General features: G+C 39.2%; 1 protein-coding gene across 4 annotated transcripts in view; it reads left to right on the top strand.

Moving 5' to 3' along the window:
* MTDH (metadherin) overlaps positions 1-23,527 on the top strand; it is an 83,082-nt gene that overhangs the window by 31,591 nt on the left and 27,964 nt on the right. For all 4 annotated transcript variants that reach the window (XM_081070827.1, XM_081070830.1, XM_081070828.1 and 1 more), the window contains exons 3-5: positions 20,354-20,438; positions 21,161-21,331; positions 22,731-22,796. In XM_081070827.1, coding sequence (XP_080926953.1) covers positions 20,354-20,438; positions 21,161-21,331; positions 22,731-22,796 — 322 coding nt within the window. The remainder of the gene's footprint in view (positions 1-20,353; positions 20,439-21,160; positions 21,332-22,730; positions 22,797-23,527) is intronic.

Genomic DNA, 23,527 nt, shown 5'->3' with positions numbered 1-23,527 from the left:
CAGGGAAATTGGTTGCAAATCTCTCTATTTTTAAAAAGATTTGTGATACTTTTCATAATTAATCTCATCCTGACATTGTGTCCCAGGTTACTAAGAACTGCTGATATAGACAAAGTAGAGAAAAGTAATTACTGTGCCCCTTGGACCACCCGCCATCCTTTGCCATTTAACCATGCTCAACTCATCTGTATGTTTGAGACAAGTGAGAAAAATAAATAGTGCCAAAATGTGGGGCAGTGTAAAATAGGGCTTGCCATATTTGTTGAGGTAGAAAGTGGATGAAACTGATCCTAAAGCAATGATTTTCAGACTTTTCAAGTGGCAGTTGCAAAGTTTTCAAATTAATTTTACTGACTAACAATTTTTAACTTTGTCAAGTACATTTTAGAAATCAACCATTACCCAAAAAAGGGGGGTGGTGGAATTTTAACAATGGAAATAGAAGGAACAAAAAATAGAACAGTTTTTGCCATGAGTTAGTGAAAAAACTTACACACCAGCCACTAGTCTGCAGACTAGAGCATCATAATATCCACTTCTAACCTTTAGAAAATACTCACCATTCCTCTTTTTCATGCTTCATTTCTTTTACCACTCCTGACATTACCAGCAGAGACTCTTGATGGTTATAGAACAATAAACATTGCAGATGTCAGTTCACCAGAATTTTAAGGACCAGTACTTTACAGAATAAAGAATAGATTGAATAAGGGTTACATTCAGAAACTGGCTACTTAAGCTTGTGTATAACTAGCTAATTGCAAAATAAAGTATTTGTTCAGTATCCTTTTATGATAGTTTTGATGCTAAACAAATATTAGGTTGTACTCCCTATTGATCTTTTCAGCATGAATTGGGACTGCCCTGCCTTTTTTTATACCTTGCAATTCTTTAAAATGGCAAAATCTTCTAAAAGAGCAGTTAGCCATTGGAGTAGATCTACTTTTTCTGCCAACATACACCTTTTGCCACTCTAATAAGTGATGTCACTTATTTTTTTTGAGTGTTATCTAATTTTAGGAATATTCATTCAGATTAAGAAATTAAAGGGTGAGCTTAACTGGGAAGTTGTTTTTGTGTGGGTTATTTGATAATGAACTCATCATTTTTTGATATTTTAAGTTATTTGAATTTGAGAGCAAATTATTTTTAGTCCTAGAACTACTTCAGCACATGTTTTTATGACCAGTTTTCAAAGTGGAGTATACAAGAATATCCATTATGATGAAGGAAGAAAATATTAGACTATTTATACCTAGTGTTTTATTTAAAAAATTAACCTTTACTCATATTTTATATGTGGCTAGTCATTGGCACCCTCATTTGGGATGTTAGAGGAGGTAGTAGTAAGACACTGTATAGGAGGAATCCTGAGAAGGATGGGGAGTTACAATTGAAAAAGTATTCCCACTGGTTCTTTGCTTACATACCATAGTTGACAGATTGCAACATATCTGTGCTCAATTCCATGGGTTGATTCTATTACTCGGTTTAAACTAAACTTAGTAAACAGACTGCTAAGAAGCTGCAGGTTGCAGATGATAATAATGCAAGTAAACAACTGGAAAAAGAGAGTAGACACTAGTATTCCTACTAAGAACTTTATCAGCCACATCATCATGAGGTTAAGATGATTTGGTCCCCCAAAATTGAAATTAAGGAAGATTTTTGAAGTAGAAATGTATTTCTACTTTGGTAAGAAACCTTGCCCATACATACTGTGCCTTGAGATTTTAGCTAAAGATATTCTAAAAACTATGCCAAATTAGCAGGATATCTAAGCACTCAGAATGTGAAGACCAACCTCTGCAGTTTTTCAGAGATGTTTATTTATGCAGTACTCAATATGACATAATTTTACTAATTTATTATATTTTATATAATAATTTATGTAATTTATATAATTTATTTTATTTATTATAAATATTTAGAACCTTCTCTTGAGGTTCTTGCTTAAAGGGAAAGACATGCCAAGGGGAAATACTTGTTTTTCCTGCCATGGTAGAATTAGCAAAAAACAATATGGCAGTAAAGCAAAACACGTTCCTTGACCAGCATATACTGTTGGGTGCATCATAAAATACATTACTAGGACATATCTCGATCAAAATGGCGTCGTGAGGTAAGCCTCTGTAAAGCTTCCCTGGTATTCAACTAATCGAACAACAATAACTTCACAAAGGACTCTATGCACAACACACAGGCAAGACAAAGAGGCACACTACTGAATTCACCTAAAAGTGAGTGAATCACAAGAGCAGGGGAGGAGGGAAGGGAGAAGTGCGGAGACGGAGCCCCAGGGGCGCAGGACGCAGACCTAACTCAGTGCTCCGAACTCGCTGCATCCCAGAACTATTGCAGCTAGGGGAGAGGGAAGACTCGGACTTCCCTCTCATAAGTGGGGCTCCACTTATGGCCCACAGGGCTGATGGGGAAGCATATAACACGGCTGAACACAACACTCATGACAGAAACCTCGGAGAAAAGACTGAGGGAAGAAGATTGAAAACAGTGGTTTAAGCCCTCACTGCCGAACACAGAAGGAAAGCCTTACGCAATGAGACTAGCCGCCCCCTCCCTATCCCACCAGAGCTCGTCCCACCACCACCTACCCGGTGACAGAGCTGAACAGTAGCAGTGTCAGATCAAAACAACAGAATATTTGCTGTTCTGAGAACTTTGGACTGCTGACACAGATTCGCAGCCAATGTAGTTCCTGAAAAGGGGACGGAGCTGTGCAAGCAGGACTGGCTGTGCTGGTGGTTGCCGCTATTGCTCTGGGCCACCTATCTGGGTGGATCCCTGCAGGAGTAAACAGAACTGATGAAAAATATGGGCTCTGAATCTGGTACAGGAAGAGCTTTGGAAGTTCAAAAGCTCTCCGCATACCCAAAGGGACACTGACCTGTGACCCAGGCGAACTGTTAACAGAAGAGAAGCCCGTCTCCCAGGGAATCCCCCCATTGTGTGAGAAGCTGGAATAGTGCAGAGAAAACATAGCACTACCGTGTGAGAGAAAAAAAAGCCTGTACTTGGAGAGAAAAATAGAACATTCTACGAACAAGTACTGGAAAAGAAAAGGAAGACCTCTTCCTATCAACCTGTTGCAGAAGCCACTCATGTAGATATCTAGGAAGAGAAATAATAAATCAGTAATTGCCATGAATAACCAGGGCAACAAGACAGCTCAGAAAGAAAGTGAAAAGTCTCCAGAAAAGGAACTTAAAGATATGGAAATATGTGACTTACATGACAGAGAATTCAAGATTGCAGTTCTGAAAAAACTCAACAAGATGCAAGAAAACACAGAAAGGCAGTTTAATGAACCCAGAAAACAATCAAAGAAAAACATAAGCATTTTACAAAAGAGATTGAAATTTTTAAAAAGAACCAAATAGAATTTCTGGAGATTAAGAACTCAATAGAAGAAATTAACAATAAAATATCCAGCTTAGGTAGTAGAGATGACCAGATGGAGGAAAGAATCAGTGACATCGAAGATAGGAACCTGGAATTTACACAAATGGAAGAAGAAAGAGACTTGAGAGTTAAAAGAAATGACAGAACTCTACAAGAACTTTCTGACTCCATCAGAAAGAGCAATATAAGAATAATGGGCATAGCAGAAGGAGAAGAAAGAGAGAAGGGAACAGAGAATACATTCAAACAAATTGTCGATGAGAACTTCCCAAACTTGTGGACAGAACTGGATCCTTGAATCCAAGAAGCAAATAGAACACCTAATTACCTCAATCCCAACAGGCCTTCTCCAAGGCACATTGTATTGAAGCTGTCTAAAATCAAAGACAAACAAACAACCCTCGAGGCACCCAGGGAAAAGAGGACGGTAACCTACAAAGGAAACCCCATTAGATTATCATCAGATTTTTAGGCAGAAACTCTACAAGCCAGGAGGGAATGGAACCAAATATTCAAACTATTGAAAGAGAGAAATTATGAAACAAGAATAATATATCCCGCAAAGATATTCTTTAGATATGAAGGAGGAATAAAGACCTTTCCAAACATACAGAAGCTGAGGGAATTTTCTAATACACGACCTGCACTACAAGAAATACTAAAGGAGACTATTCGACCACCATCAACAGGGACAATTTGTGGCAACCAAAACATAAAAAGGGGTTGAGTAAAGGCCTGAACCGGAATATGGGAATGGAGAAAGTAAGCGTGCTGAAGAAACTGGAGTACTCTAAATATCAAACTTTCTTTTACATAAACTTAACGGTAACCACTCAAAAAAAATCCAGAACTGAAATACATACTGTCATAAAACAAGAAACAGAGGGAAACGTCATAGAATACCACCACACAGCAATAATAGACAACAACAAAAAGGCAAAGAAACAATGGAGACACAGCCTTACCAGAAAACTAAAGATAGAATGACAGGAAATCCTCACATATCAATAATCACCCTAAATGTAAATGGACTGAACTCACCAATAAAAAGGCACAGAGTAGCAGATTGGATCAAAAAACTAAATCCAACCATATGCTGTCTCGAAAAGACACATCTCAGCTACAAGGACAAGCATAGACTCAAAGTGAAAGGGTGGAAATTGACATTCCAAGCAAACGGTATCCAGAGAAAATCAGGTGTGGCCATACTGATGTCATATGAAACAGAATTCAAATGAAAAAGGGAACAAGAGACAAAGATGGACATTTCATAATGGTAAAGGGGAGTATACAACAAGAAGATATAACAGTCATCAATATTTATGCCCCCCAATCAGGGAGCACCGAAATATACCAAGCAACTACTAACAGAACTAAAGGAAGAAATTGACCAAAACACAATTATACTAGGGGACCTAAATACATCATTGACAGCTATGGATAGATCATCCAAACAGAAAATAAATAACGAAATAGCAGCCCTACATGACACATTAGCTGAAATGGATGGACATAATTGACATTTATAGAGCACTTCATCCTAAAACATCAGACTTTACATTCTTTTCCAGTATACATGGAACGTTCTCAAGGATAGACCATATATTGGGACATAAAATCAGCCTCAGCAAATTTAAGAAGACTGAAATCATACCAAGCATATTCTCTGATCACCAGGCTTGGAAACTGGATATCAACTGCAAAAAGAAAGCAGGAAAAAAGACAAATACATGGAGATTAAACAGTATACTTTTAAAGAACGACTGGGTCAAACAAGAAATTAGAGGAGAGATCAAAAGATACATAGAAACAAATGACAATGAAAATACATCCTACCAAAATTTTTGGGATGCAGCGAAAGCAGTTTTAAGAGGGAAATTGACATCATTACAGGCCTATCTCAAGAAACAAGAAAAATCCCAAATAGATAACCTCATGTTACGCCTTAAAGAACTAGAAAAAGAACAAGTGAAACCCAAGGTCAGCAGAAGATAGGAAATAACAAAAGTCAGAGCACAACTAAATGAAATAGAGAATAAAACGACAATAGAAAAAATTAATGTGACAAAGAGCTGGTTCTTTGAAAGATTAACAAAATTGATAAACCCTTGGCTAGACTCACTAAGATAAAGAGAGAAGACACTAATTAACACAATCAGAAATGAAAAAGGGGAAGTTATCACGGACACCACAGAAATACAAAGGATCATGAAAGAATACTATGAAGGACTATATGCCACCAAATTCAATAACCCAGAAGAAATGGACAACTTCTTAGAAACATATAGCCTTCCTAGGCTGAAAGATGAAGAACTGGAAAATCTACACAGACTGATCACCAGTAATGAAATTGATTCAGTCATCCAAAACCTTCCCAAAAGCAATAGTCCGGGACCAGATGGCTTCACTAGTGAATTCTACCAAACCTTCAAAGAGGATCTAATACCAAACTTTGAGTTTGCTCAAAGTTTGGAAGAGTTTGCTCAAACTCTTCCAAAAAATTGAAGAAGAGACAGTATTGCCTAACTCATTTTATGAGGCCAACATTACCCTATTACCAAAACCTGGCAAGGACAACACAAAAAAAGAACTACAGATCAATATCTCTGATGAATACAGATGAAAAAATCCTAAACAAAATTCTAGCAAATCGATTGCAACAATGCATTAAAAACATTATTCATGACCACGTGGGGTTCATCCCCAGGGCACTAGGATGGTTCAACATCCGCAAATCCATCAATGTGATACATCACATAAACAAAATAAAGGACAAAAATCATATGATTATATCAATTGATGCAGAAAAAGCATTTGACAACATACAACATCCACTTATGATTAAAGCACTTAATAATATAGGTACAGAAGGAAAATACCGTAACATAAGAAAGGCCATATATGACAAGCCCTCAGCGAATCTCAAAATTAATGGTGAAAACCTGAAGCCCTTTGTTCTACGTTCAGGAACACGACAGGGCTGTCTCCTGTCACCTCTACTTTTCAGCATAGTGTTGGAAGTCCTTGCCAGAGCAATCAGGCAAGAAAAAGGAATAAAAGGCATACAGATTGTGAATGAAGAAGTTAAATTATCACTCTTTGCAGATGACATGATTGTATATGGAGGAAACTCTGAAGACTCCACCAAAAAGCTATTAGAAACAATCAACGAATACAGTAAAGTTGCTAGCTACAAAATCAACGTAGAAAAGTCCATTGCATTCCTATATACTAACAATGAAATCTCAGAAAAAGAAGTACAAAAAAAAGCAGTTCCTTTTGCAATTGCAGCAAAAAGAATAAAAATACCTAGTAATAAGCTTAACCAAGGTTGTGAAGGACCTATGTGCTGAAAAGTATAAGACATTTTTGAAAGACGTTGAAGAAGACACAAAGAGATGGAAAGACATTCCGTGCTCAGGGATTGGAAGAATTAACATAATTAAAATGGCCATATGACCGAAAGCAATATACAGATTTAATGCAATCCCCATCAAAATCCCAATGGCATTTTGTAAAGAAATAGAACAAAAAATCATCAGATTCGTTTGGAACCACAAAAGACCCCTAATAGTTAAAGCAATCGTAAGAAAAAAGAACAATTCTGGAGGTATCACACTCCCTGATTTTTGCTTGTACTACAGGGCTAGAATAATCAAAACGGCATTGTATTGGCAGAAAAACAGACACATACACCAATGAAGTAGAACTGAGAACCCAGAAATAAAACCACATAAATATGGACAGATAATTTTTGGCAAAGAAGCTAAATACATACAATGGAGGAAAGACAGCCTCTTCAATAAATGGTGCTGGGAGAACTGGCAAGCCACGTGCAAAAGAATGAAACTGGACTGCTATCTGTCACCATGTACCAAAAGTAATTCAAAATGGATCAAAGACTTAATCATAAGACCTGACACAATAAACTACATAGAAGAAACCATAGGTACTAAACTTATAGACTTTGGGTTCAAAGAGCACTTTATGAATTTGACTTCAAAGGCAATGAAAGTAAAAGCTAAAATAAACAAATGGGACTATATGAAACTTAAAAGCTTCTGCACAGCAAAAGAAACCATCGACAAAATAAAGAGGCAACCAACTGAATGGGAGAAGATTTTTGCAAACAGTGCCTCTGATAAGGGGCTAATATCCAAAATATACAAGGAACTCATGAAGCTCAACAACAAAAAACAACACAATTGAAAACTGGGCAGAGGACCTGAAGAGACATTTCTCCAAAGAGAACATACAAATGGCAAATAGACATATGAAAAAACGCTCAACATCACTAATCAGCAGAAATGCAAATAAAAACTACAATGAGATATCACCTCACCCCAGTCAGAATGGCTATCATCAACAAGACAAATAGCAACAAGTGTTGGAGAGGCTGTGGAGAAAAAGGAACCCTCATCCACTGTTGGTGGGAATGCAGACTGGTGCAGCCGTTATGGAAGGCAGTGTGGAGGTTCCTCAAAAAATTACAAATAGAATTACCATATGACCCAGCAATCCCTCTCCTGGGTATCTACCAAAAAAAATTTGAAAAGATTTATACATAAAGACATGTGTTCTCCACTGTTCATTTCAGCTGTGTTTACGGTGGCCAAGACATGTAAACAACTAAAATGTCCTTCGATAGATGAATGGATAAAGAAGTTGTGGTATATATACACAATGGAATAGTATTCAGTGGTAAGAAAAGATGATATAGGAACATTTGTGACAACATGGATGGATCTTGAGAGTATGATGCTAAGCGAAATAAGTCAGACAGAAAAAGCAGAGAACCCTATGATTTCACTGATATGTGGTATATAAAGCAAAGACAACAAGAGAACAAGACAAACAAATGAGAAACAAAAACTCATAGACAGAGACAATAGTGGTTACCGGATGGTAAGTGGGGTGGGAGGTTAGAGATGAGGGTAAGGGGGATCAAATATATGGTGATGGAAGGAGAACTGACTCTGGGTGGTGAACACACAATGGGATTTATAGACGATGTAATACAGAATTGTACACCTGAAATCTATGTAATTTTACAAACAGTTGTCACCCCAATAAATTTAACAAAAAAAAAACACATTATAAATGATTGAGTACATTAGTATAGCAGAGTAAATTGCAAATTCAGAGAAAGTACAGGGTGGAGCTGGTTAGCTCAGTTGGTTAGAGCATAGTGCTCTTAACAAGGTTGCCAGTTTGATCCCCACGTGAGGCCACTGTCAATTGTGCCCTCCACAACTAGATTGAAACGACTACTTGACTTGGAGGTGATGAGTCTTGGAAAAACACACTTAAAAATAAATAAAAGTGTAAAAAAAAAAACTGGGAGAAAGTACACATATTTCTAACATTACTTGCTAGATTCTGTTTCAATAATGAAATGTGTAATGAACTACTTTGGTGAGCAACTGAAAATGAGATACACAGAGATGCATTCTCAACATTAGATCACTTATTTAATTAAAAAATTTTGTATGAAAAACTGAATAAAAACCGCTGCTGAAGGGACACTCGGACTGGACTGGAATTAAACCAAGAAAAACTTGGTGGTTATAGAGCTAGCAAGCACTATGCATGAAATTCATTCACTACATTATTTCTAGAAGAGTCGGTAATTACATTTTGGCAAAATACTTTTATAAATATTTGGTGTGTGTTTTTTCCCCCTTTCTTTTGCTTCCCCCCCATCCGGTTCAAGCCACTGTTTCTCAGTCTAGTTGTGTAGGACACAGCTCCCTGGCCTACGCTGGTATTATGAGCCTTGTGCATCCCTGGCTGAGGCAGTTGGTCACCGGTCATTGGTTAGCCGCTCACCGCAGCTCACGGCAGTTCTTGCTGGCTGCCGGCCACTCACGATGGTTGCCGGCCACTCATGCTGGCCACAGGCCACTCAAGGCAGCACACAGTAGCCCACAGCAGTATACAGCAGCCCACGGTAGTACACAGCAGCTCATGCTGGCTTCCGGTCACTCATGCTTGCCATCAACCACTCATGGCGACACACAGCAGCCCACAGCAGCACACGACAACCTCCGGCTGCTGACCATAGCCCAGCTCCCACGAAAGCTGCTGTTCACAGTCTTAGTTGTAGAGCGGCAGCTCACTGGCCCATGTGGGAATCGAACTGGTGACCTCAGCGTTATGAGCACGGCACTCGAACCACCTGAGCCACCAGGCCAGCCTAAATATTTGGTTATTAAGGTGGTTATTTATTTGGTTATAAGGTAGTTATGGTAAGATTTAGTTAGAAGATGGTTTAGTGTACAGCTTTAAAAGTGAATTACACATTTCTCTTTTACCAAAAACTCAGTGTTTCAAATATTTTTTTTCATAATAAATGACAAATGGTTGTCTACTCAGTTGATACTTTTGCAAAAAATTTATACTTAATCTGTCCCTTCATTGTTAAGGAAAGTTTAACAAGGTGTCAGAAAGTAGCTGATTTTTTTTAAAGAAACTCATGCAGTGAAGAATATGTTCTAAAATGTTGATATCATTATGTGATTTTGTAATTTGAAGTAATTTGTCATTTACTTATGAAAATTCTCATATCTGCACAATTTAACCGCTTGGGAGTGAGCCGTTTTCTGACAGAAAAATAGCATGGCAGCCCAGATTCTGGAGCACACTTATATGAGATCAAATCCCAGCCCCAACGCTTTACTAATTATGTGATCTTGGAGTTGATTAATCACTGTGCTTCTCTTTTCTCATCTGGAAACAATAGCATCTGCCTCGTAGAGTCATTTTGAGACTTAATTCAGTTTATTAGAAAGAGCTATATAGTAAATGACAGCAATACCACCAGTCTTTTAAAACTTTCTGAATCTTTTTAGTGAATCCATTTGTTAACAACACCCCCAGAAAGTAGAATCTTCAGATTCGATGGCAGGAACAACTGATTGGTGTTGAGAAAGAGTACATTTTACTAAATTTCCACAGAAACCTTTGCATACTTAGAGTATTAGATTGAAGAATTTGTGTCATTGGGTGGGGGCGTGGGGATAAAGGGAAAGGTAAAGGGATTAGGAAACAGTTGGTAACCACAAGATGGCCTCAGGGTTTTTGAAAATTAATCTGGGGAATGTAATCAATAATGTTGTCAAGATTTTGTAGGGTATCCGATGGACACGTGTCCCATTTGGGAGACCACCTCAGGAATACTGTAGATGCCTGATCATGGCATTGTACACCAGAAGCTAAACAATAAGGAATGCCAACTATAATTTTATATATATAATGTGATGGCTCGGTGCGAGGTCGGAGGGATAGTGGATGGGGGGAGGGGGATCCACAGTGTGAGGGATATAAATGATGAACGTCTAAGTATTACCTTGTCTTGTACACCTGAAACTAATAAAAATAAATAAATAAATAAATAAAAATGCATGAAAAAGTTGTATTAGAAAAAAAAGAATTTGTGTCATGATGGTACTAATATATGTCCTCCATTGGGATCTCTTTACCTTTGTCAGATATGACAGTTTTAATACCAAGTATTAAAATGAATGAATTTAGAAGATTATTCAAAACTATTGAAGCATAGTCGATCATACTGCTCTTGCTAAAAATAGTTGTTTTACAAATGTGTGTACTATCAGTAGTAGGATATGTATAAAATTTACAAATAAACACTTTAGAGTATATGCTCAGTTTTTTTCTCATAAGAGCAACAAGCTTGTTTAACCCTCTGCTGTAGGAGTGAGCAGCAAACTGTTCTACCTAGCATACTTAACTCGAATATTTTATTTGAGTTACCTTATGTTCCATACATGGGCTGCCATCTGGGTAATGGCGCTGCTTATTTGCTTTTTTGGATAACTCCTAATGAGATTTTAGAATTATCTAATTTCATAGGCATCAAAATTTCTCAATACGTTATCAAGCCATTGTGTTTTGTGTATATTCTTTAGCATTTTTTCAAAAAGCTATAGTGGATCTAATGACTAATTATCAAATCTTTTTCATTGTCGTTGTTAGATGGGTGTGGGGGGGGGGGTTGGGGATAAGGGGAAAGGTGAAGGGATTTGGAAGCAGCTGGTAACCACAAGATGGCTCAGGGTTTTTTTGAAAATTAATTTGGGGAAGGTATTCAATAATGTTGTAAAGATTTTGTTGGGTATCCGATGGACATGCATCCTATTTGGGAGACCACCTCAGGGATACTGTGGATACCTGATCATGGCATTGTACACCAGAAGCTAAACATTAATGAATGCCAACTATAATTTTATATATATAATGTGATGGTTCAGTGTGAGGTCGGAGGGATAGTGGATGGGGGGAGGAGGGTTCACAGTGTGAGGGATATAAATGATGAACGTCTAAGTATTACCTTGTCTTGTACACCTGAAACTAATAAATAAATAAATAAATAAATAAATAAATAAATAAATAAAGAACATAGAAAAAAAATCATTTTCATTGTCTAAATTTTAAAAACAAGTGATTTGCTTTTCAAAGTGCAAATATTTTAAATCCCAAGCGGCTAAATACTGTGTGTGTGTTCATTATCTCTTTAACTCATTTGCCCGACTGTGAGGCAAAGGTGTAATGGCCATTGTAATGGGAGGGTATCTTCAGCCCGGAAGACTCCATAGACTATAACAGAATTTATTATAGGGTAATTTACTTATGGGAAGATTGAGCAGGAGCAGACAGATGGCCCAGCACTTTTGTGCAAATTATTCTCTGCCTACAGACCGGTTAACAGTACTTTTTTAATAGTACAAGGACTAACAATTAAGTTCGCAAACTCATCCTAGAAAAAGTGCTGCATACCTACCTCATTGCTAAGTATCACTACGATCACCTTCGAAGGAATCCCCTTGGAAAGCTATGCACTAAGGTCAGCACCTAGCCCACCCTTCAAAGCAATTTTGGAACTCTTTTTTCTGTAATGGCCATCAGAGCTGTATATATCCTGAATGTCATTAAAATGTCTTCCTTTCAATATTTCCTTTATCTTCAAGTAAAGAAAGAAGTCATTGTGGGCCAGATCAGGTGAGGAGGGAGGGTGTTCCAATACAGTTATTTGTTTACTGGCTAAAAACTCCCTCACAGACAGTGTAGTATGAGCTGGTGCATTGTCATGATGCAAGAGCCATGAATTGTTGGGGAAAAATTCAGATCGTCCAATTTTTTCCTGCAGCCTTTTCAGCACTTCCAAATAGTAAACTTGGTTAACTGTTTTGTCCAGTTGGGACAAATTCATAATGAATAATCCCCTCTGATATCAAAAAAGGTTAACAATATCATTGCAACAAGTTTGCGAGCTTAATTGTCTGACCTTGTGTAACTTGTTAAGGTCTAGAATCGACCACCCCTCAATTGGACAGAGGACACACGCGATAATGCAAGTCACACAGCGAGGTTTATTTCCAGCTAGCTGGGGTCCAAGTATCTGCCCGACGCAGCGGGTTTCAACAAGGACCCCGAGCACTCAAAGCCAAGGGTTTATATAGCATCTTTAAAGCATCCAGTAATTTTCCATAGCTTCAAAGAGTATACATATCATGGGCTTGTTCCACATTCTGGGGATTTGACAAGATAAGGTGGCTTGTACCCCACCCAGTCGGCAGTTAACAAGATAAGCTCTTTTCAAACAGAACATCTGGTCCACACCCTGTTAAGGTCATCCAGAAAATGGCTTCCTTTCTTATGCTAACCTACTCTTACAAACTCGGGTACTAAGGATTGAAAAGACACAAGGGCAAAGAATGCAGTAGTGCCAGGGGCCAGACTTCCTGGTGGTTTTGTGATAGATAGGTGATTATTTATGATCAGTACTATTACCAGTTTGATATTTATCTCAGTTGTCTTGCCATTTTGGCTGTTGCTAACAAAAATAGTTTATGGATACATTTTAAGGAACACAGATAATCATCAACTAGAAGGCTTTGATATGGTTCCTAGGGACTATGAAGTTGGTCAGAGGTCACAGCATGAAACTTAAAAATGAAATCTGGGACACAGAGATGAAGTTAGTTTTGTTCATATCTACATCTATACACTCATTCTCAGGAGTCTTTATATTATTTGTTCATATATATGTTTGTGTGTGTGTGTATAGACCCACGCATACATGTGTATACATACGTATACATATATATTTGACGTATAACACTGATGGATTTCTTCTTATGAGACTATTAGAGATTAAACTTTTTGTAATATTTACAGAGATGTATGTATGAGATGGAGAGAAGAAAAAATGTGAAGTTATAATGGAAGCCAATAGGAAAAGATTTACTTTACAAATTTTTCAAATCACTTCTAATGTTTAAGTGATAATCTGTTTCAAATAATGTTGGAGGTTTTTGGTTAAGGGTAGTTTGCTTTGTGCTACCTCTGAGCCCCTGCTAATATCTGATGCTAGACAGACTTCAAGAGCAGATATCTTCTTCATCTTTGTATTATATATCAGTATCTATCATGAGTCATTCAAATAAAGCAAAATAAATTTTCTGTTGAAAATATAATTAATTAACCTCTTATTCTCTTGCTTTCAAGAAGTTCTGTTATCATTAAAAGAAAACTAGAACACTCGCACAGTAAAAAAGTATTGGAAATGTCACAAGAAAATTGGTGACGTGATGAAATTCATGGCAATTTTAAATGTTTAGAGATACAAAATTTTATGTACTTAGGTTTAGGGGAGAGAAAAGGGGATAAGTGATAGGGATAAAATAAATGGGGTTTCTGGAACTTGAGCTGGGTTAAGAAAAAATAACGAGTACAGGTCATTTCAAGCATTGAACATCAATTCGTAGGGAAACGGGTTAGTACCCTATACATCCTGGCTGCAGCACTTTATTTTGAGAGAAAATCCACAGTCAGTACAACGTGGGCAAAAGACAGGAATGTTTAGAGATGACAGTCTTGTTGGAACCAAATGATTATGTGAATAAAAGAATATAAGGTTGAGATTAATTTGTGTCATATAAGGAAGTTACTAGCCTTTATAGCTGGTAGATGTCTGGGGTTTTGTTTGGTTTGGTTTTGGTTTTTTAGGTACATTACTTTTTATTGCATAAAGTAGGAGCAGCACATGTGTCGCGCGGGGGACCCTGCTCGCTGCGCCATTTGTCGTGCAGGGTCTCAGCTCCCGCTCCCCGCCCAAGAACGCAGGACACGGTAAGGCCAAAAAGGAACACCCATGGAGCCATAAGTAGGGCAGTCAAACCAATATATTCTCGCTGGCAGCTGGGCTGGAGACACAGGAAGCAGGATCTACATAATCTGCCTAACAGCAGTCCGCGCTTGCCAGCCACCATCTTCTTGCTAGCCCCCATTCCTTTCCTGCTAGCGTAGCCACAGCCGTTATATTAGTGGCCAATGGCCTACGGGTTACAGCTGACGGCCAACTAGCCACAGCTGCTAACATCTGATCACAGTTGATGGCCATTTACTACCCGAGCCAGCACCTTTCTATGTGAGGCCGAGAGCCTGGAAACTGTTTTTTTGGGGTTTTGTCCCCACACTCCACCCCTACAGGGTCTCGCCTCACAATCTACGCAACAAGCGTCTTCTGCGAGGGGCCCTGTGCAAGGAGCCTGGAGGTGAATGCACTATCCCGAACACAGCCAGGCTCTCTGGGCACAGCCAGGGTTTCTCAGGGCACCACCAGTACTTCTGGGCACAGCCAGACTTCCTGGGCTTCTTAAGGTACCACCAGTCTCCCCGGGCACAGCCAGGGTTTCTCAGGGCACCACCCCAGTACTTCTGGGCACAGCCAGACATCCTGGGCTTCTTAGGGTACCACCTGTTTCCCCGGGCACAGCCAGAGTTTCTCAGGGCACTGCCACTCTCTCTGGACACAGCCAGACTTCCTGGACTCAGCCAGGGCCTCTCAGGGCACTGCCACTCTCTCTGGACACAGCCAGACTTCCTGGACACAGCCAGGGCCTCAGGGCACTGCCACTCTCTCTGGGCACAGCCAGACTTCCTGGACACAGCCAGGGCTCTCAGGGCACTGCCACTCTCTCTCTGGGCCTCTCGGGGTACTGTGCTGGAACAACAGCGGCTCACATCAAGGTGCTTACATATTATCAATGGCGGCCAGTCAAGACACAAAAGCAAACATGCTCGCCAGTCCCACTACATGGTGGTATGTTCCCAAACAGTCAAGCGTCCAATAAATTAGGGATGGAAGGCAATTCCTCATAGTCCATAGTCATTCGCCAGGGCTGTCCTGGGGGTGAGGGATGACCTTAACCTCGCCCTCATCTCCCACGGAGGACTCAGCATGCATTTCCTCCTGGGACAAGTCCCGCATCCGGGCTGCCTCAGCAAGCAGTCCCCAGCCCACAGGGCGGCAACAACCTTCGCTTTCTCCGCTTTCTCCGGCCTCTGCTGGTTGGGGAACCATCCACATCTTTCCACCCCTCCACGGGAATCGAGCTCTCCAGCAGCTGCTCCTCCTGGTCTTCCTCAGACTGAGCTTTCATACGCACAAACTGCTCCACTGCCCTTCGGAAAGCTTTGGCCAGCACCGTATCCTGCCGACTACGCCATGTGTCACGCAGGGTACCCTGCTCGCTGCGCCATTTGTCGTGCAGGGTCTCAGCTCCCGCTCCCCGCCCAAGAACGCAGGACACGGTAAGGCCAAAAAGGAACACCCATGGAGCCATAAGTAGGGCAGTCAAACCAATATATTCTCGCTGGCAGCTGGGCTGGAGACACAGGAAGCAGGATCTACATAATCTGCCTAACAGCAGTCCGCGCTTGCCAGCCACCATCTTCTTGCTAGCCCCCATTCCTTTCCTGCTAGCGTAGCCACAGCCGTTATATTAGTGGCCAATGGCCTACGGGTTACAGCTGACGGCCAACTAGCCACAGCTGCTGGCATCTGATCACAGTTGATGGCCATTTACTACCCGAGCCAGCACCTTTCTATGTGAGGCCGAGAGCCTGGAAACTGTTTTTTTGGGGTTTTGTCCCCACAACATGTGCACTAGGGACAGGTGCATCTGGAAAGCAATTGAAAGAAACAAAAAGTTAGAGCCACTTAGCTGTGCAAACAGTGCTCAAGAAGCCTTTTCTACTTTGTCTCCTGAGACCAGCACATTGAGGGAACTCCAGCAGAGTGGGGTAACCCATCTAAGGCTTAAGATCTGGGTGGGTGCAAATGAGAGGCAGTCAGCGCAGCCCAGCCTGTCAATGTCCTCTGTGAACCTGGCAGCTGGACTTCACCGTGGAGATCCTGCCCATCCACGGGATACTATATCTGCAAAAAGCAGAGTGCTTTCTGCCTCAGCTGTGGCTGGTTGTGGAAGGGCAGCTAGCCAAGTTGAGCTGGGACTTGGTACAGGTGTTCAACATCTCCAGTCCAAGAAGTAGTTCATCCCAGCCATGACTGCTTGTGGGCGCTCACCGCCCCAATGGCCCGGCTGTGGAAGGCGTCATTGCTCACCTTGCTGTACTCACTCAGGGCGAAGCTGAGCACCTGCTGCACATCCTTCTCCACATCCTCCTCATTCACCTTGTGGTTCACCTTGCCGGGCTCACGGCCAGCACCAGGGTCAGTGCAGCCAGCAGGAGAAGCAGGAATCACAGGCACCAGGCAGAGAAGAGCGGAGGAGGGTTACAACCCAGAGGCCACCTTGTCTGGAATTTTTTAAAAGGAAATGTAAATTAATTGGACTGATATCGATATGTTGGGAGATGAGCCTTGGGAGGGAAGCCCTTGAAGATAAGAATTTCTCCTAATGTCTCATTTACCTGTCTTTTCTCCTATTAGATTATAGCACAGTTTCCATAAGTAGAAACTTTTATTCAGTCCTATATACTGAGGTTCTACAACAATATCTGATACATAGTAGGTATTTAATAAATCTCAGTTGCATGAAGACTGTTTAAGAGAGGCTAGTTTAATAATTCACCCAGCTCAATGGTAGAGCCTGACAACAAATGGGGGTTGGGATGGGGAAGCTATGGTAACAAGGAAGCCAGAACTGTTAGTTGTAGTGGAGCTGCTCAGAAGTAAGATATTCACCTCAATTGGATGCCTGGGCAAATTAGTAGTATGTATGCATATTTAATTTAAAGTCTAATGGAATGTTATTAAGTTTCATCTGGTTATTCTTTTTTAGTTACTTTTAACGGTAATGGTAAAATAAAACAAGACTGAAGCCAAAAACCAAGACAATCCTTCTTGTCTTTCTACAGATTTTAGTGGCAAATCATGGTATATTTCAGTGTGAATGTAATTTGTATCCCTTTTTCATAGTTTCCCTCCTTTAAGAAATCTCATTTAGGGCGGGCCCAGTGGCTCAGGTGGTTGGAGCGCCACGTTCCTAATGGCCAAATTTGCCAGTTCCATTCCCACATGTGCCAGTGAGTTGCGCCCTCTACAGCTAAGATTGTGAACAGCAGCTCTCCCTGGAGCTGGGCTGCCGAGCAGCTGGAGGTTGGCGTGAGCTGCCATGGTCTGCCTTGAGCTGCAGCAGGCTGCTGAGTGCTGCCCTGGGCTACCGTATGCTGCCTTGAGCGGCCGGTGACCAGTGTGAGTGGCCAGCAGGCAGCCGTGAGCTGCTATTGGATGCTGTAGGCTGTTGTGTGCTACCGTGAGCTGCTGTGAGGGGCTGTCCGTCGACTGGCTACGGACTGCCTCAAATGGGGGGGGGGGGAGAAGGGGGGGAGCAAGGCTCTTAATACCAGCATGGACCAGGGAGCTATGTCCTACACAACTAGACTGAGAAACATCGGCTTGAATCAGAGTGGCAGAAGGGAGGCAGAAGAAGGGGGGAATGAAAAAAAGAAATCTTATTTATGTATACTGCTTTGTATTTAGCAATCTGCTTTCACATCTTATTTAATCTTTAAAAGATCATTATATGAGGTTATTTCTGTGTTTCCCGAAAATAAGACCTAGTCAGACAATCAGCGCTAATGCGTCTCTTGGAGCAAAAATTAATATAAAACCTGGTATTGTGTTATATAATTATATTTTATGTTATATTATACCCAGTCTTATACTAAATTAAGACTGGGTCTTATAGTAAAATAAGACGGGTCTTTTATTAATTTTTGCTCCAAAAGACTCATTAGAGCTGATTGTCTGCCTAGTCGTATTTTAGGGGAAATACGGTAGGAACTTTTGTCCCAAGTAACAGTTGGAGAAAAGGGTTTAGAGTGATTTGGCCCCAAATCACATAGCTAATGCATGATTAAATTTGTATTTGGAGTTAAATGTAAAAAGAGTAGCAGAGTATTTGGGAGAGCAGGCTAATCCCTTTATGGCCTCAGTTTTTTATGTGTAAAATGGGTGCCTACTTTTAGGTAGTTCTGTACTGTACAGCATGGTAGCCATTTGTCACATGAATATTTAGCACTCTTTTTCGTACTATCTCATTAATAGTTTTTTATTGATTACATTTGAAATGATAGTATTTTGGGTGTGGGGATAAATATTAAAATTAATGTAACCTATTGCTTTTAACTTTTTAACATATGTCTGCTAGAAAATTTTAAATTACATATGTGGCTTGTATTATATTTCTGTTTGACAGTGCTTCTCCAAATCAGGGTTTGGCAAACTCTGGCTTCCCAAATCCATCCAGCTGCCTATTTTTGTAAATAAAATTTTATTGGCATACAGTCACACCCATTAAGTTATATACTTTATCTGGCTACTTTCATGATACAGTAGCAGTTGTGTGGCTGGTACATGTGGAACCATATTGCCTACAAAGCCTAAAATATGTGTATTTACTACTATTTGATACTTTATAGAAAAAGTTTGCTGACTCTGGCTCTGGACTGTATTGACAGGTGCTCAATGTGTTATCCTTACTTAAGAGTGGATATCAGAGAGAGACAGACAGACAGAAAATTCTTGGTGGGTGCCAGTGGGGAGGGACTGCTAATGGGTACCATGTTTCTTTTTGAGATCATGGAAATGTTCTGGACTTCAATAATGGTGATAATTGTGCAACTTCAAATATACTAAAAACCACTACACTACTTAAAAAAGAGTATTATGTTATGTGAGTAATATCTTAATTTTAAAAAGTAGATATGAGCCTGGCTTGGTAGATGTAATAAAGCAGTACATTAAACACGATACATGTTCATGATAGTAAGAACATGCAGTGAAACAAACAAATGCAAATCAACTATGGGAATGTAAAAAATTTTTAATAGTTTTTTACATATTTCCATAGTCAAAGATAATTTTTAATCATCATTAAGAGGTCATGCCAAAAAAAAAGAGATCATGCCACTTGAGAATATTTGCAAGTAGTTTATTGATAGGAAAAGCAGTTAGCTGTCATTTATTGCTTACTCAAACCCATACACTGCTTACCCATAAAAAAGACTTATGAAGATACAATCTGTTTAGTTGTGAACTTCAAGATAGTGCACAACAATACGTATGTAGCCAATCTCAATAAATAAATAAGTGAATACAAAGTATAAATAAAATCACTATTTTATGAATATTCTCTTCTGGAAGCATTTATCTAGATACAGAAATCATGGCTTCATGAAGTTTTTAGCAAGGTTTTGAAAAGAGAAAATAATATTATCAGAAGGGATTTGAAAGGCCATTCCAAAATGTCCATATTTTGTGTGTGTGTTTATTTCTTAAATGAATTATTAAACGTCTACCAAATACAAATCCTAGGTATTTTCATATTACTTTGAAACTGACAAAATGTCTACTTTGTACCTTCTACCTTTTCCATTGAGTTTTTTTAAGGAATAAATAAAATGAGTATAAAGTACTATTAACACGTAGTAACCACTCAATAAATGGTAACCTTGTATTATTGCCATTTAATATGTTAAGTTCTTTAATCAAACATTAAACTTTTTGGTTGTCAGCATCATACATTTTATTACGTATTTTACTGACTCCTTACCTTTTCAGAAACATAATTGAATGTTAAGTAACGTTCTATTTTACTTTCAGTCAAAGAAAAATAAGAAGAAATCAAAGTCAGATGCTAAAGCAGTGCAAAACAGTTCACGCCATGATGGAAAGGAAGTGGATGAAGGTACTTGAGCAAGTGAAAGGACTATAGAAAAAAGTTTAATCCTTTTTTACCAAGGTGCATTATAACAAAGCTGCACTTGTTCCGCTTAATCTTGTATCTAGCTCTTCTTTTTAATAACTATACATTTTAATGTACAGTTCTGTGGCATTTTTAGGAAACACTTTTTTATCTAAATTATTTAAGAATCTAATAGTGCTTTCCCTAAAAGGAACTGCCTTAAATTTTAAGGTCTAACTCAATATCTTGAGCAATTGAAAAGCCATTTGTTTTTGTTTCCTAGAAGTACAGATTGGGTTTTTCCCTCATTCTTCTTAATTATGCTGTCTCTAGAAAGCTGTGTACAAAATTTTTGAGTAAGCCGTTTAATTGTTATCACCTAATAAACCCATTTATTAGTAGTTATATAAAACACTCCTATCAGTTATATCAAGCAAGATAAAGATATACACGATGATTTCTATATCATTTTTTCTAAATCATAGATGACAGATTTGCTAAAAATTATGAGATTAAATAATGGCAGTTAGCTGCCTAAAACAACATAATGAGGTTAGAATAAATCTTAGGATAAATTAATATAATCAGCACTCTTGGTTGTTAGTTTAATATCTAAATTTATCATAATATCTTGTTTGCCCTGCCCTATCTCCCTCTCAAAAGCTACAACTTTTTTGTTTTCCTCTTACTGAATATCTTTTTTTTTTTTTCTGGGGCTGTGTCAGGAGCCTGGGAAACTAAAATTAGTCACAGAGAGAAACGACAGCAACGTAAACGTGATAAGGTGCAGACTGATTCATTGGATTCAGCTATCCCTGGGGTAGAAAATACCATCACAGTTACCACTGAGCAACTTACAACTGCATCATTTCCTGTTGGTTCCAAGAAGAATAAAGGTATATTAGTAGAACATAAAAATGATTCTTCAAATCCAACTCCATTTAATCAGATGTACAACATATCATTACACCAAAATCTGACTGTTTTGAACTGCTTGCATCGTTGGCTGATATACCCTTCTTTGTGAGAGCACTGTGGACCATGTGTTGGTTTACCTGATAACAGCAGTGTTGCTTGTTACATACTGCCTAACGAATGGCCTATTGAATTAAAATTGCCTTTCTGCCTTGAGTCACATGAGAAAATGATGTTGCCTCTTTTTTTCCATGTGTATTGCTCTGCCCCAACTCTCTTACATCTCCATTTCTTTCAGTGGACAATACATTTATTAAGTGGAATTATTTGTCATCATTCTGCATGTTGGGTGCTTTCACTCCAAGATGAAGAAACAAGCATGTTCTGGGTAGTACAGGATTTCTTATTGCCCCAACTTTTTGAGAATGCCATAGGTGTTTGATAAAGCTAGACTGGAACTTCAAAGGTTATTGAGGTAATGTTCTTCCCAAGTATCTCCAATGCTCAAACTATCCACCACTGATGCCTTCTTGGTAGCTCTTTACAGTGCCATTATTTTTACCCTGGAGGTGTCAGTCTACAGAGAGATACTATTCAACTTGCTTCAAGGCATTGACTTATCTTCCTTCACCTTTTTATGAAATGCCTCCCCACCTGACACTTCTCTAGACTACTTTCTTAGCGTTTTACTTTTTTGCTTGATGACTTGGTGGAATTTATTGCTTTGGTATAGCAATGACTTCTACTGATCCATTTTCACTGTCTCATATTAACCATGCTTTTGTGTTTCTGTTGGGGACCCTCTTTCATTGTCTTATGCATGCCTTTGTTGCTAGCACAATCCTTTGTCATGCTTGTTTTTTGATACATTTTGATCATTATGCTTTTTAGTATCAGAGAAACAGTATCTTTGTTATAACATGCCATATTTCACCTCTTGCCATATTTCATAAGTCTTGGCTCCAGGTATTGGCAGAGTTCTTAAATTGATGTGTTCACTTCCAGGATTGTTGAAAAGGCAGCTGGTATTGTTGAAGTGACAAAGTTGAATTCAATTGCAGAGCCCAGTTCTCCAGTTCCTACTTAAAAGAATCTTGGTAACCATTATAGAACAGCAGATTCTATATTTACTTAGAAATTTTTTAGATCCTTGATTTGCATTTTAGTTAACAAAGAATATGGTTACTAAAGAACTCAATTCCTTAAGGAAATGTGAAATACGTTGTGAGTAAAAATGACTCTTTTCCAGTGTAAGAATTTAGTACTTGAAGGAGCAATTTATTACAAAGAGTAAGTAAAATTAATTTGTATGTTACTCCTGATTTAATGTGTATAGTGGCCTATTTAGTATTAAATAAATTTTGTTTCTATTTCAACCAGGTGATTCTCATCTAAATGTTCAAGTTAGCAACCTTAAGTCTGGAAAAGGAGATTCTACACTTCAGGGTGAGAGAAATTACATGTAACTTAAATTGAAGACCCATCAAAATGGAAACTTACATACATGTCCCTTTCCTCACATGAATGACACAGAGGGGAAAGAAAGGCTTAAAATGATTTTTAATTGCTAAAGTAACATAATCACAGTCCAGAGATTTTGGAAAATAGATAAAAAGAAAAATCACTCACACTTCTAACAGTCTTTGGTATATTCTAGTTTTTTCCCCCTCCCCCATATGTAAATACATTCTTTTAGTGATAGTTTATATGTAGTTTTGGTTCTTGCTTGCATAATTTAAGCCACTGGAGAAAAGGGATTTTTTGGGGGGGGGATTTGTGTTTAATATAGACTTTTCCACTGTTTATTAAGAAAAAAGCCTTAATACCAATAATCTTTGGTATTCTGCTTTTTTAAAAATATCAAATATTTCACAGTAAATGGATTATAAAGTTACACAGTGCTGGGCCTGCTCAGTGGCTCAGGCGGTTGGAGCTCCATACTCCTAATGCCAAAGGCTGCCAGTTCGATTCCCACATGGGCCAGCGAGCTGCAACCTCCACAACTAGAATGAAGTCAGTGAGCTACCGCTCAGCTCCCCGGTGGCCAGATTGCTCAGTGGGTTGGAGTGCGACTCTCAACCACAAGGTTGCCGGTTCGACTCCTCAACTCCCTTTAAGATTGAACATGGCACCTTGAGCTGAGCTGCCGCTGAGCTCCCGGATGACTCAGTTGGAGT

The sequence above is a fragment of the Rhinolophus hipposideros genome, assembly GCF_964194185.1.
Source record: "Rhinolophus hipposideros genome assembly, chromosome: 13".
NCBI classification, from domain to species: Eukaryota; Metazoa; Chordata; class Mammalia; order Chiroptera; family Rhinolophidae; genus Rhinolophus; species Rhinolophus hipposideros.
This window is presented reverse-complemented; position numbering and strand designations above follow the sequence as displayed.